The 12,500-nt window shown below is 48.8% G+C and overlaps 1 protein-coding gene across 9 annotated transcripts in view; it reads right to left on the reverse strand.

Annotated features, from left to right (window-relative positions):
* The window catches only part of usp15 (ubiquitin specific peptidase 15), a gene marked incomplete at its 5' end in the record, with an annotated part of 18,550 nt that overhangs the window by 4,751 nt on the left and 1,299 nt on the right, over positions 1 to 12,500 (reverse strand). For 3 of the 9 annotated variants that reach the window (XM_083692154.1, XM_083692155.1, XM_083692151.1), the window contains 11 exons: positions 1 to 27; positions 550 to 644; positions 782 to 865; positions 1,486 to 1,710; positions 2,310 to 2,468; positions 2,670 to 2,843; positions 3,099 to 3,243; positions 7,959 to 8,020; positions 8,901 to 9,046; positions 9,618 to 9,744; positions 11,894 to 12,024. The exon at positions 1 to 27 is cut by the window's left edge and continues 162 nt beyond it. In XM_083692154.1, the coding sequence (XP_083548280.1) occupies positions 1 to 27; positions 550 to 644; positions 782 to 865; positions 1,486 to 1,710; positions 2,310 to 2,468; positions 2,670 to 2,843; positions 3,099 to 3,243; positions 7,959 to 8,020; positions 8,901 to 9,046; positions 9,618 to 9,744; positions 11,894 to 12,024 (1,375 nt within the window). Of the gene's footprint in view, positions 28 to 549; positions 645 to 781; positions 866 to 1,485; positions 1,711 to 2,309; positions 2,469 to 2,669; positions 2,844 to 3,098; positions 3,244 to 4,050; positions 4,172 to 7,958; positions 8,021 to 8,829; positions 9,047 to 9,617; positions 9,745 to 11,893; positions 12,025 to 12,500 lie in introns of those variants that run through there. The other 6 variants (XM_083692150.1, XM_083692149.1, XM_083692148.1 and 3 more) reach the window with 4 other exon arrangements.

The raw sequence follows: 12,500 nt of genomic DNA on the forward strand, positions 1-12,500 counted from the left end.
TCCAGCCTGTTCACCGCCACCTCGAAGCTACGCGCAGAAGGAGAAGGCCGAAAGGAAAACAGCATTTTTTCATTCGTTCATTTGTTTGTTTGTTTGTTTGTTAATTGGTGGTTCGTTCATTTGCACAGAAGGAGAAGGGCAGAAGGAGAAGGGCAGAAGGAGAAGGGCAGAAGGGCAGAAGGAGAAGGGCAGAAGGGCAGAAGGAGAAGGGCAGAAGGAGAAGGGCAGAAGAAGAAGGGCAGAAGGACAAAGGCAGAAGGAGAAGGGCAGAAGGAGAAGGGCAGAAGGACAAAGGCAGAAGGGCAGAAGGAGAAGGGCAGAAGGAGAAGGGCAGAAGGAAAACCGTCTTTTCGTTCATTCGTTCGCTTTGTCAATTTGTCATTCATTCATCCTTTCATTTCAGTCTTTCCTTCCCCGTGGAATAGACTTATTTGACTTGACCAACACTGTGTCATTTGTGTGTTGTCAGGTGTGTCAGTCGTGTAATGTCAGATGTGTCAGTTGTGCGTTGTCAGTTGTGTCAGTTGTGCGTTGTCTAGAACCACTCACACATAGATGTCGTCCCTCTCCATGATGCTGCTCAGGTTCTCGTTGGTGGCGAAGATCCGATGGAACCGGTGGTTGTAGATGTCTGTTACAATCATCTGTGGTGACATAAGAAGGTATATGATTGGATTAGAAAAAGGTGTAGACAATTACAAGTACATTCAGTGTTCTAACTGAAGACTCAGAGAAGCAGCTTAGTTCAACAGAGTTCTGAAGAGTCTGGCGTGGTTCCTACCTTCTCAGCAGGGACACTAGATAGGCCGGAGAGTGAGTTACACAGGTCAGATATGTACCCCACCTTGGGCACAGTGAGTTTATACTGAAACACAGACAGAGAGAGCGAGAGAGAGTGAGAGAGATGGGGAGAGAGAGAGAGGTGGGGGGGGAGAGAGAGAGATGGGGGGGGGAGAGAGAGAGAGGTGGGGGAGAGAGAGGGAGAGGGAGAGAGAGACGGACGATTAGCTTGTGTCGAGAGAGTCTCAGAACATTATCAGCCACTTCAGGGAAATCTGTTGAAAGGCTAAGTAACAAGCTTCCTCTCCCTGCTACAACTCCCCCCACCCCCCCCCCCCCCCTCTTCTTCTTTAATGAACTGACGTGGTGAAAAATCTAGCCCCAATCTTGTGAGGGAAGTCACAGAGTAAATTCTCTTTTACCACAACAATCTGGTAGTTAAACAAATGAGTCCAGGGCTCTGTTAAAACAGTTTATATATAGTTTATAGTTAATATGCATCCTTCCTTCCTTCCTCCCTCCCTTCCTTGAAGAAATCACAATTTCCTTGAAATCAATGTAATGAAAAGCTTGCATGGATGAAACAATCCACTCACGTTAGATCAGTGACTACTTCAAGGAAGGGAGGAAGGTAGGAAGGGAGGATGCATTTGTAAAGGATTGGAACGGGGCCCCCAGGTGAGAGGTCACACAGGGGTCAGGTACCTGGGTGGGTTTGGCCAGGGCGTCCAGCCTGACGAGGTAGACCTCCAGCGTGCGCTCCTTCTTCATGGGGAGGGGCAGGGTCAGGTAGCAGAAAGGGTCAAAGGTCACGGACACCTTGGCACACACGGGGCACACCAGGGTGGACTTGAACAGGCCGTGGAAGATGTCCACGATGATGGAGTCGTTCCTCTTGATGTGGTTCTCCCACGCCTCCTCCGCAACCACCTGGCAGACGGGACGGCCATCACCATGAATACGTCTCATCTCATACCCATCTCAGCTTGTTAAACCATAGAACGCCACAAACCTCTCCATCACGTGAAACAATACAGAGAGGGGCGAAGCGGTTTAGTCAAAATGTATGTCTGTGAACTTAGTTCCTCTTCAAGACGGGTATATTGATTTTAGCTTATATGAGTGTTGTGTAACACACAGGCATACAGTTTCCTGAAGGCTTTCCTTTACTAAACTAGCCTTTAGTTATGGTATCTGTTACATCCGATTTTCTATTTTGTCTCAAGTCAAAACTTGAAAATCAATGACTTAAGTCGAAGACTAATCAAACGCTAGTTAATCGGACAAGCACACGTACAAGAAACTGTAAGCCTGTTTGAAAAAATCCAGATGGGAAAAATGAATGTAGATTTCCGTCTTGAACTGGAAGTAAATTCAAGTCACACGGCACGCTTCTCAGCTCTACTCTCCCACAAACTCTGAGTGTTGAAAGTGAAAAGGGAGGGAGGTCAGCGTGAAAGGCATCAACACTAACTGTCTGGTCGATTCGATCGATCAGTTGATTAGAGAAGGGCACAGCAGCAACACACCTTGTCAGGTCTGCTGTCAGCGTCTTTCAGCTGGATGTAGGGCTTCTTCCTGATGCGGTTCAGGTCCTCGTGGAGGCCGTCCAGCAGGAAGGCCAGCAGCTCGTGGGAATCCTGCTGCTGGTAGCCTGAGAACTGAGGGGCAAAGCGACCCACCTGGGTCTGGGGGGGGGGGAGAACACACACAGAGACAGACAGACAGAGACAGACAGACAGATAGACAGACAGACAGACAGACATACACACACACACACACATTAGCAAGAGAGAGAGAGAGGGAAAGAAGCTGAGCTCCCCTAACAAAGGAGGAAAGTAGAAGCAACGTAATGCACTTTCTAAGGTTACAAAAGTTAAGTGGTTTACCTTGAAAGGTCTCGGGGTGACGTAGCTGAACTTCCCAGACCAAACCTGTTTGACAAGATCAGCGTAGACTTTGGCGATTTCTCCCTTCATGCCCAGAGGGTTGTCCTCGTTCAGCTCATCTGTGTACTTGTCTTTCAGGAAGTACTCAGTGAGCGGAGTTATATTGCTTAGACACTGCATTGGAAATATGGAGAACAATGTACACAGGTAAACATAAACAACAACAAAGAAGGAGGCAATAACTAGTCAACAACGACTGATTAACAATGAACAACATGTCAGCAAGGAATGAAAACCCAGACGATGAGTCGATAGAAACAGCGTTGAGGAATGAACACATCCGAGCCTGAACCATTCCGTGACTACCAGCCGTCAGTCTCACAGTTCAAGGTTCACAGGTCACGGTTCAGAGGGGGGCGTGGCAGTTACCTGGACTGCCGAGTTCATGAAGCAGGTGTTGCCCAGGTTGGAGAGGCCACACAGGCCGGAGCGCTCGCTCTGCTTGCCCTGGTCAGAGTACTCGTAGCTGTTGTAGGGGTGGTAGGATGGAAGGCTGTAGCTGGAGTTCTTCACACTGCAGGGGAGAGAGGAGGGGCGGGGCAGGGCAGGGCAGGGCAGGGGAGGGGCGGGGCAGGGCAGGGCAGGGAGGCAGAATGACAAGCCCGGTCAGGGATAAATCAACAGAGGAACAGGACAGGGGGTGTGTTCTGTATGGCTGGATAGAGTTACCAAACTAATGCAAGCACTACAGAAATTACATAAGGCTAGGGCACACACACGCAGGCACACACTGTGGGCACACACACACACACACACACACACACTCGAACTCGAACTCGAACTCTTGCACACACACCCAAACACGCACACACACACTATGCACTTTTACTTTTATTTCCTAACATTTTAGTGCGGGGAAAAACAGGAAGAGACACAGTAACGGTTAAAGATAAATAACACAACAGCGCCACAGAAAGACTAAGACTACGCCTATAGCACAATCCCCACTGGTTTAAACCCTAAAACAGAAGACGCAGCACAAGCTGAGGGGGGAGCACTTAGCATAAACCCTAACCCCCTGAGAGAGAGAGAGAGAGAGAGAGAGAGAGAGAGAGAGAGAGAAAGAGAGAGACAGAGAGAGAGAGAGAGAGAGAGAGAGAGTTAGAGAGAGAGAGAGAGAGAGAGAGAGAGTTAGAGTTAGAGAAAGAGAGAGATAAAGACAGAGAGAGAGAGAAAGAGAGAGTAAGAGAGAGAGAGATAAAGACAGAGAGAAAGAGAAAGAGAGATAGGAGGCAGAGATAGAGGCCTTGCAGCAGTAGCATCAGCAGTAGCATCAGCAGATAGCATCAGCAGATAGCATCAGCAGATAGCATCAGCAGACCTCTGGGAGGAGTGCAAGGCAGCATCCCACTGATCCAGCGACGCAGCAGCAGCCGCTGCCTCACAGCTCAGCGCCCTCTCCACCCTCCTCTCTAACTCCACCGCCTCGGGCCTCAGGCACCACCAGCAGCACAGGAGCATCTCATCTCAGCTCCACCCGCTGCAGCCGCGCCCGGCCCAGCACAACCCTCCCTCCTGGGGCACCGGCGCCGCCCCCCCCAGTCCCAGTCCCAGTCCCAGCCCGGTACGGTACAGCCTAGAGCCTAACCCAGTGGAGTCCCAGTCCAGTCCAGTATAGTCCAGTGCCTAGCACGCACAGAGCCTCACCCAGCTTAGTCCCCCAGACCAGTACAGTCCAGTTCAACCCCTAGAGCCTAACCCAGCTGAGTCCCAGTCCAGCCCAGAGCCCAGAGCCCAGAGCCCAGAGCCCAGAGCTTCAGTCCAGCTCGGAGTAAGAGAGACGCAGGGAGGCCTGCCCACAGATGCACACACAGCCAGCCAGCTAGCCGGGGCGGGCCTCATCCCCCCCCTCCTCTTCCTCCTCCTCCTCCTCCTCAGACAGGCTCAGTCACAGGTGAAGCGGTGCAGCGCCCCTGCTCTCTGGGACCCGGGGTATGGAACGTTCCCCTGTCCTGTCCTGCCACGGGCCTGACGTCTGCTCTGCTCTGCCGCTCACACCAGGAGGATATTTATAGCCACAGCAGCAAAGACCGACCGAAAGACCGACCGAGCGACGCTGAAGCTACAGCTTCAGGAGAGGTAGAGGTACGGAGGGATAGAGAGAGAGAGAGAGAGAAAGAGAAAGAAAGGAAGGAAGAGAAAAGGGGGAGGAGTGAGAGAGGTACATCCGAGAGAGAGCGAGAGAGAGAGTATGAGGAAAGAGAAAGGGGAGGAGAGCAAGAGAGGTACAGGAGAAAGAGAGAGAGAGAGAGAGAGAGAGAGAGAGAGGGGAGAAAGAGGATGGAGGAGAGTGGGGAGGGGAAAACGATAGAGGTAGAAGAGAGAGAGGGGGGGGAGAGAGAGAGATGAGAGAGAGAGCAGCTGGAGAGTAGAGGAGGAGAGTAAAGAACGAAAGGGGGAGGGGGGTGAGGGGGGCCTGACAGGAGAGAGAGACGGAGGGAGGACACCGGGAGCAGCTGATCAGTGATTCCAGCTGAGGCTGCAGTATGGAACAGCAAAACAAGGACAACAACTCTCGAGTAGAGCTTCTTAATATGTGATTAGACACTTCTAGGAATGTAAGCATGGGCGGGCCTAGGAACGAGGAAGGAGAGCGTAAATAAGTAAGTGATCTGCATAGGCGACTCTGCGTTGCAGACTTGGTGAGAGAGGGGGAGAGAGGGATAGGGGGGGAGAGAGGGAGAGAGAGAGATGAGGGGGGGGGGGAGAGGGAGAGAGAGAGATGAGGGGGGGGGGGCAAATGAAATGTATTCTGAAGGTCATACGGACTGCAGAATATGCAGCACAATGATCTCAGGGAGATGGAAATAGAGAAAGATCGAGAGAGATCGAGAGAGAGAGAGAGAGAGAGAGAGAGAGAGAGACAGAGAGAGAGACTGTAGAGAGGAGGACTGCAGAGTCTAGGGACCCCGCCTCAGAACAGATCACATCTCAAAGACTATGATAGCCCCCGCCTGCCTGCGTGCTAGCTAGCTAGCTAGCTATCTATCCCACTTGAAAACAAATAGCCCAACAGAAACAGCTCTCGTTGCGTAATCCTGAAACAGTCCACATTTAAAACAGCAACCAATGCACAATTCGATCAAGAACGATGCCCTCGCAACACGGTGGAGTGGAGAGGACAGGACTATCCGCAGGGAGATCGTACTCCCCCCATTCAACAGCCCCCCGTGGCAAAACACAACCAAACACAACCTAACCCTAACCAAACTAATTGCCCAAGAGCAGGAACAATAAAGTTACCTGAATCTGTATGATCACACAGTGTCTTGTGTTCTCGGTGCAAATCCCACCAGGGGGAGGCTGGTGGAGGTAGAAATCGGAGGACGGGCTCATTGTAACATTGCGTGGAACGGAATGAGGAACGGTATCAAACGCACGTGTTTTTGACACCATTCGAAAAACACAGGTTCTCATATCATTCCGTTGCATGCGTTACAAGGAGCCCGTCCTCCGATTTCTACCTCCACCAGCCTCCCCTGACTACAACGGTAGCGCCCGCCCAACACAGTATTAGAATTCCATTTCTCTCACATCTAATACTTCTTGTGTGCTGGGTTATAAAAAAAGAAGAAAAAAAAGAAAAGCAAAGCAGAGAGCATGCCCTCACACTAGTTCACCGATGAATATTTCATCAATAAAACACTACTCGGGAGGAACATTAGGCCTAGGTAGTTTGAGGGTATCCGTTTTCCGCATTAGACACAGCAATACACACACACACACACACACACACACGCACACACGCACACACGCACACACACACACACACACACACACATACATACACACACACACATACACACGTCAATCTCAAGAGGATTGAGGAAAACTACTCAGGAAGAGATTTTGACTGCAGACAACACACCCACCCTCCCGACATGCAGTGGCTAACAGGCTATAGTACAGTAGGAAAGACAACAAGGAGCACTCGACTACACACCACAGTCTACACACAGGGCCGTGGGTCTCTCACACTGGCCTGGAGGAGCTTCTGGGTGACCGTCACCATAACAACACCTCTGTCTTATTTGGATATGGAACGGTAGGTCCATCCATCAATCGTACATTCTGTGAATAGATTCGGTTTGATTTTGAACAGTGACAAGTGACAGTGGAACCCGGTCTGCAATACCCAGAAGCTCCTGAAGCCCAGGGTCAGAGAACACAGCTGGAAAGTGACAGACGCAAAAGATCAAACCCCCCCCCGCCCCCGCCCCAGATGACCACCTCAAGACCCCCCAACTCAGAACCATAGATACACACAGCTACCTTCCATGTTGGTACCAAACATTCCAGAATAGAAACAAATAGAATATAAAATGGAATGTAGAATGCGTTTTAATTTATGACAGAAACACTCGAACATTCTATTCTCTCCTTAAAACGATGCAATGCGAATGTGCCGGAATGTTTGGTGCCAAAGTTCTCAAAACATAGTTTGCAGAACTTCTCTGCTGCAGTGCAGTGTATATGTATGGCTGGAGCCCAGGTCCGGCCCGGCCCACCGCCCCCGCAGACTACTGGGTGCCGACTAGGCCTTACTTCCTGCTGTTGAAGCTGCTGTTATGATTGTTTGTGAGAGATGAAGGGGAGATCTTTGGCAAAGCAGAGAGATTGGAAGCACCAGATGACCTTCAAAAAGATAAGAATATCATATGAGTTAGAGAATAAAGGCTCTCGAGACTTAGAGAGAGAGAGAGAGAGAGAGAGAGAGGGAGAGAGAGAGAGAGAGAGAGAGAGAGAGAGAGGAGAGAGAGAGAGAGAGAGAGACAGAGAGACAGAGAGACAGAGAGAGAGAGAGAGAGGTGTGTGAGAGAGAGAGAGAGGTGTGTGAGAGAGAGAGAGAGAGAGAGAGAGAGAGAGAGAGAGAGAGAGGTGTGTGAGCGCTGATTCAGAAACCATCGGAAATGGGATTTAAAACAACAAAAAGGAGATATATGCCAAGCAGACAGGATAGATAATAGCTATATTGACAAAGAGGAGATGGCGTAATTAGAAAGATGAAGGACTGAAGCAAAACTGGCAAGAGTATATTGGTAAGGGCTGCTGAATAGAGAGCTTACGAGAAGGTATGAATTGGAAACAAACACAGCAGAACTGAATAGAGAGAGAGAGAGTTCAGCCTTAGGAGCACTGTCTCTTTCTATCCCCAGCCAGCGGCAAATAATAGGAGTTCCTCCCACCGACACACAGACCCAGAACGCCATTGAGTCGCCGAACACTCACTTAGGTGCGTTGGAACCTCGAGGCCACGACCCGTCCTCGTTCTTCTGTTCTATGACCAGAATCTGCCCAGAGAAAAGAAACACACACCATAATACCCTTTGTTTAGGGTAAAGGAATACATACGGTGGCTGTATTAATTAACCAATGGTTTTACATTGTTGTACAGGACAATGACTTGGGCACCATTAAAGGGACAGGAGGGGCACCATTAAAGGGACGCTCCGCCATATACTTTTGTTTTAACCTACATTTATTATCACCGTTTTAGCATTTGTGACATGAATTTGAGGTAAAAAAAAAAGAATTGGGTGAAGTGTCCCTTTAATGTGCTGTTATCTACAGCAAAAAAAAAAAGATAATCGAATACTAACTACATGTACTTGTTATTACTGCACTTCCAAAGCCCTGCGGTATGAAACGGAAACACAGGAAGCTGCATCATCATATCTCTGATCCACTTAACAGGCTTTGTCCAAGGCAGGCTGAAAAGCCACACAGGAGAGGTGAGAGGCCTCAAAATCCTCTAGAACAGCTGCAGCTCAATGGAATGTCCCTCCAGGCCACCATTGGCCATTGGACCATTGTGACCAGTTGTCCAGATTAATCCCTGCTTGTAAATGGATGTTAGCCACTACCTAACTCCCAGGTGGGGAGGGGGGGGGGGGGCTACACTTCACACTATGGCCGTGAGCAGCAAGACACTTAAGATGCAGATATTCACCTTACGCCTTTTTAATCAATAAAATATGAACAGCCCAGAACACAGTAAAGTTAATCTGGCTAGAACGAACATGCATACAGAAATAGCATAACCTAGCATAGCCTTGACCAACTTAGTTTTTTTTTTTTACCTTTAACATGGGGGTGCAATTGAACACCATAGAGAGGACTCACCAGTGGAGACAGTGGTGGAGGAGATGGATACGAAAGCCTATTCTGTACCTGGCCTTGGTAGAGTCCCGCGTCCTGGATGGTGCTGTCCGGCTTGTTCAGAGGCTCAAACGTGTTGCTCATGTACTTATTCCACAACCGGGTCTCCCTCTCGTCTGGGATACTGAACAGTTTACGCATCTCCTTCTCAATGGTGTCTTCGGCACAGCAGACATCGGAGCGGCAGGAAAGGAAACGTATCAAATTATTAAGTCGGATACACTTTTTCTTTTCTTTTTTATGATGATGACTAGAAGCAATTTGATGACTTAATCGAATCTTTGAAGCATGTTTGGACAGTGGAACACTCCCAAAACACCCACTATAGTAGATTGTTTGATGACTGAGTAACACAGCCTGCCTCTGTGTGTGTGTGTGTGTGTGTGTGTGTGTGTGTGTGTGTGTGTGCGCGTGTGCATGCCCAGGCGCTTTTGGGGAGCACCATTTTTGGCAGTTCTTGTGGGAACACATTCTTCTTCTGAAGCCAAAGCACAGTTAGTTTACACACAACTTGATAAACACTTTCAGAGAGACCCGACCAACAGTATGTGTAACATCCTCCTTGCCCTTAGTGTTGAAATGCACAACAGTATCTATTACTAACACTGTGACCCTAAGAAGCTAGTCTATACAGTCAACAAGCAGATGAAACGCAACAGATGTGAACAACACTGTCACGGCAATGGAAGATAAAAGAGCATGGAGGCCCGGTGTGGGAGACGGGCCTACCTATCGTGTCTGCTTTGCTGAAGCGTCTGGTGATGACGTTCTCTATGTTGCTGTCTTCGCACAGCTTCAGCTCCGTGAGATACACCTCCACCTTGCAGTGCTTCACGAACATACCCTGTTCAACCACCTGCAACACATGCCCACATACAGCTTGGTCATTCACGGCACGAGAACAGAACAACACGATGTGAAATGCAGGCTATCATAATCTCCTATAGGCATTGACACACTTAGTTTTTTTTTCTTTCTACACATGTCAGATTCATTGTCAAGTATGAACTTGCTTAAACTCTTAGAAGCAGTTTCCCAGACATTGAGGTTCCCGGATTAAACCTAGTCCTAGACGATGAGGTCATTTTAAAATAGAGAATCTCCGTTGAGAGTGTATTTTGCCCGGGATTAGGAGTAATGCGGTTCCCCTTTAATCTGGATCATCCCTTGAAAAACATTGAACAGAAAACCATTCAATTCAGGAGAACAAGAATAAAAGCCCTAGAAATAAGAGTTGAGATGAGCCTGTTACCCGCGGTAGCCCAACAAATATTAATACTACATTAACTTGGCAACCGCCGGTTTCTCAACACAGAGTCGCACTCAACTCATAGGAGTGAGTGAGAGAGTCTCCTAATTTAGCACCAGCACGTAGGGACAGCTGAAGGGTCCATCCTATTTATTTCACAGAGCCCCTCTGCTCACGCGGCCCCACAGCGCTGGGCACAGAACTGCTGCACTCCCCCCCACCTCCCACCCCCCCCACACACACACACACACACACACACACACACAACCCAACACTACTCCCTCCCCCATTACACAACCTCCCATGTGGTTCAGACAACACAGAGAACAAGGCAAGCTCTTCACAAATGCTGACAGAACATTCAAAGTCCTCAAACAGACATATTAGAATCCTACCCCCCCCCCCCACACACACACACACACACACACACCACCACCACCACCCGCTTATCTCACCCTCCACCTTCCCCCCCCGCCCCCCTCTTAAAAACTCTGACGCTATCGTTTGACCTCAGCCAGCATTCCTCCGCTTCAACAAACAAGGACACCCTAGAACCGCTCCACCGAGATGACCGCCTCAACGCAGAGACCCGAGCGGAACCGAAAGTCCCAAGCCCCGGCGCAACAAGCCCGGTCCAGTCCTCAAACTGCCTGACAACTCGAGAACGAGATCCCCGGAGCGGAAAGACTCGAGAAAAAAGAAAGAAGAGGCACCTCCTGCATGTTGTGTCTCGTAGATCGCTCCATGTCGCGTTTCAGTCATCCAGAGCCCCCTCTCTCTCTGAAAATAGAACCGCCACTGCCACTTGATACCCCCCGCGACATACATGGAGAAAAGGGGAGGATCGATGGGGGGGGGGGGGGGGGGGGGAGACAACTGACTACAGTGGCAGCCATGGTGCCATGACTGGCTAGATTTGAAAATGCACCAGCTATGCCTAGGCTTGCAGAAGTACAGTAGGGCCTGTCCAGTTAGAAATAGCCTCATTTGCCGCCTCAGTGCTACAGCCTGTTGCAGCTACTCCGAATGACACTGAATTGAGAATATGGACTTAATAGTACCAATGAAGCGCTTGGGAAGAGAAACACATCTCTAAGTACAGTTAAGTTAGTCTAAGTTAGCCTCTCACTAATATACACAATTCAAAAGTCAATAGAGTCCTTACACTATACGATATAATTGAGCGTATCATTGTTTTAGTATTGAAGAAATGGCAACTGTATCAAAAGGTATGAGTGGTTACACTGCTGTAGGCTAGCCTACATTTCCAGTTGAGCAGAGAAAATGCTGTAGAAAGCACAGTTGCTATCTTTGAGATAAGCTATGCTTTAGATTCAGTTACAAGCATGTGGGCCAGATATCGATCTAGAAAAGGAGCAGACTGACATTTTGATCCAAGTTCTCAGGTATCATTTTACACCAATGTCCGAAATCTGCCCTGTGTTAAAAGTATATTGATCCTCCAACCAGCAGAACACAACCAGAATTCTAACATCATCTAGATCGGATCCTTACATTGAAACTGTCCTATCACATCATCCCAACACGGACCGTATCTCTACAACTGAGAGACAAATCAACACCAACCAAATCAACTAGAGCTCAGAGATGCCTCTCTCCACTGGTTTAGACTACAGGTTCCATCAGCAGGACCCTCTGCTAATTGGTTCTGCCATTCAAGCAGTGGCCAAGTCAGCATTCTATTGTGAGTCTATCTGACCCAGTTCTAATCGTATGCGAGTGACAGAACCGTTACCTTGCGCGAGATTGGCTCCTGTCCATCTGTCAGTCCATACCAGCTGACTAGCTTATTCCAGCCTTCTGTTGGGACCAGGATGTAGTCAAGTTCATCAATGAGGTGCTCTTTAATGGCCAGAACATCAGCATCTAGCAGAGAGAGAGAGAGAAATAGAGAGAGAAGGAGAAAAATAGAGAGAGAGAGGGGGGGGGGGGGGGTCAGTAGGGAAAGGGGTTCCTAAAGGCACAGAGACACTGTGTGAGAGTCCATCGGTCATAATGGCCCTTTCATTAGGGACAGCCTCACTGATTGTACCCATAATGGCTGTTTCTCATACAAATACACACAAAGACACAGGGACACTGAGAGAGCTTTCTATGACCACCAACACAGGTGGGCCAGTATAGGTCTCTCTTTACAATAGTCCAGCTACTCCCTTTCTGTCATATACTGATAGACACAACTGTCTCAACGCTGACATTACTGATTCCTCTGAACTGTAACTGTCAATCAGAAATATAACGCATCAAATAAAAACAGGGTTCAGTTGTTAACTAACCACATACGGCATTGCATGCAATGGCGAAAACGTCTATTGGTTGGATATTGTTCTGTAGTATAACCA

The sequence above is a fragment of the Argentina silus genome, assembly GCF_951799395.1.
Source record: "Argentina silus genome assembly, chromosome: 20".
Taxonomy (NCBI): domain Eukaryota; kingdom Metazoa; phylum Chordata; class Actinopteri; order Argentiniformes; family Argentinidae; genus Argentina; species Argentina silus.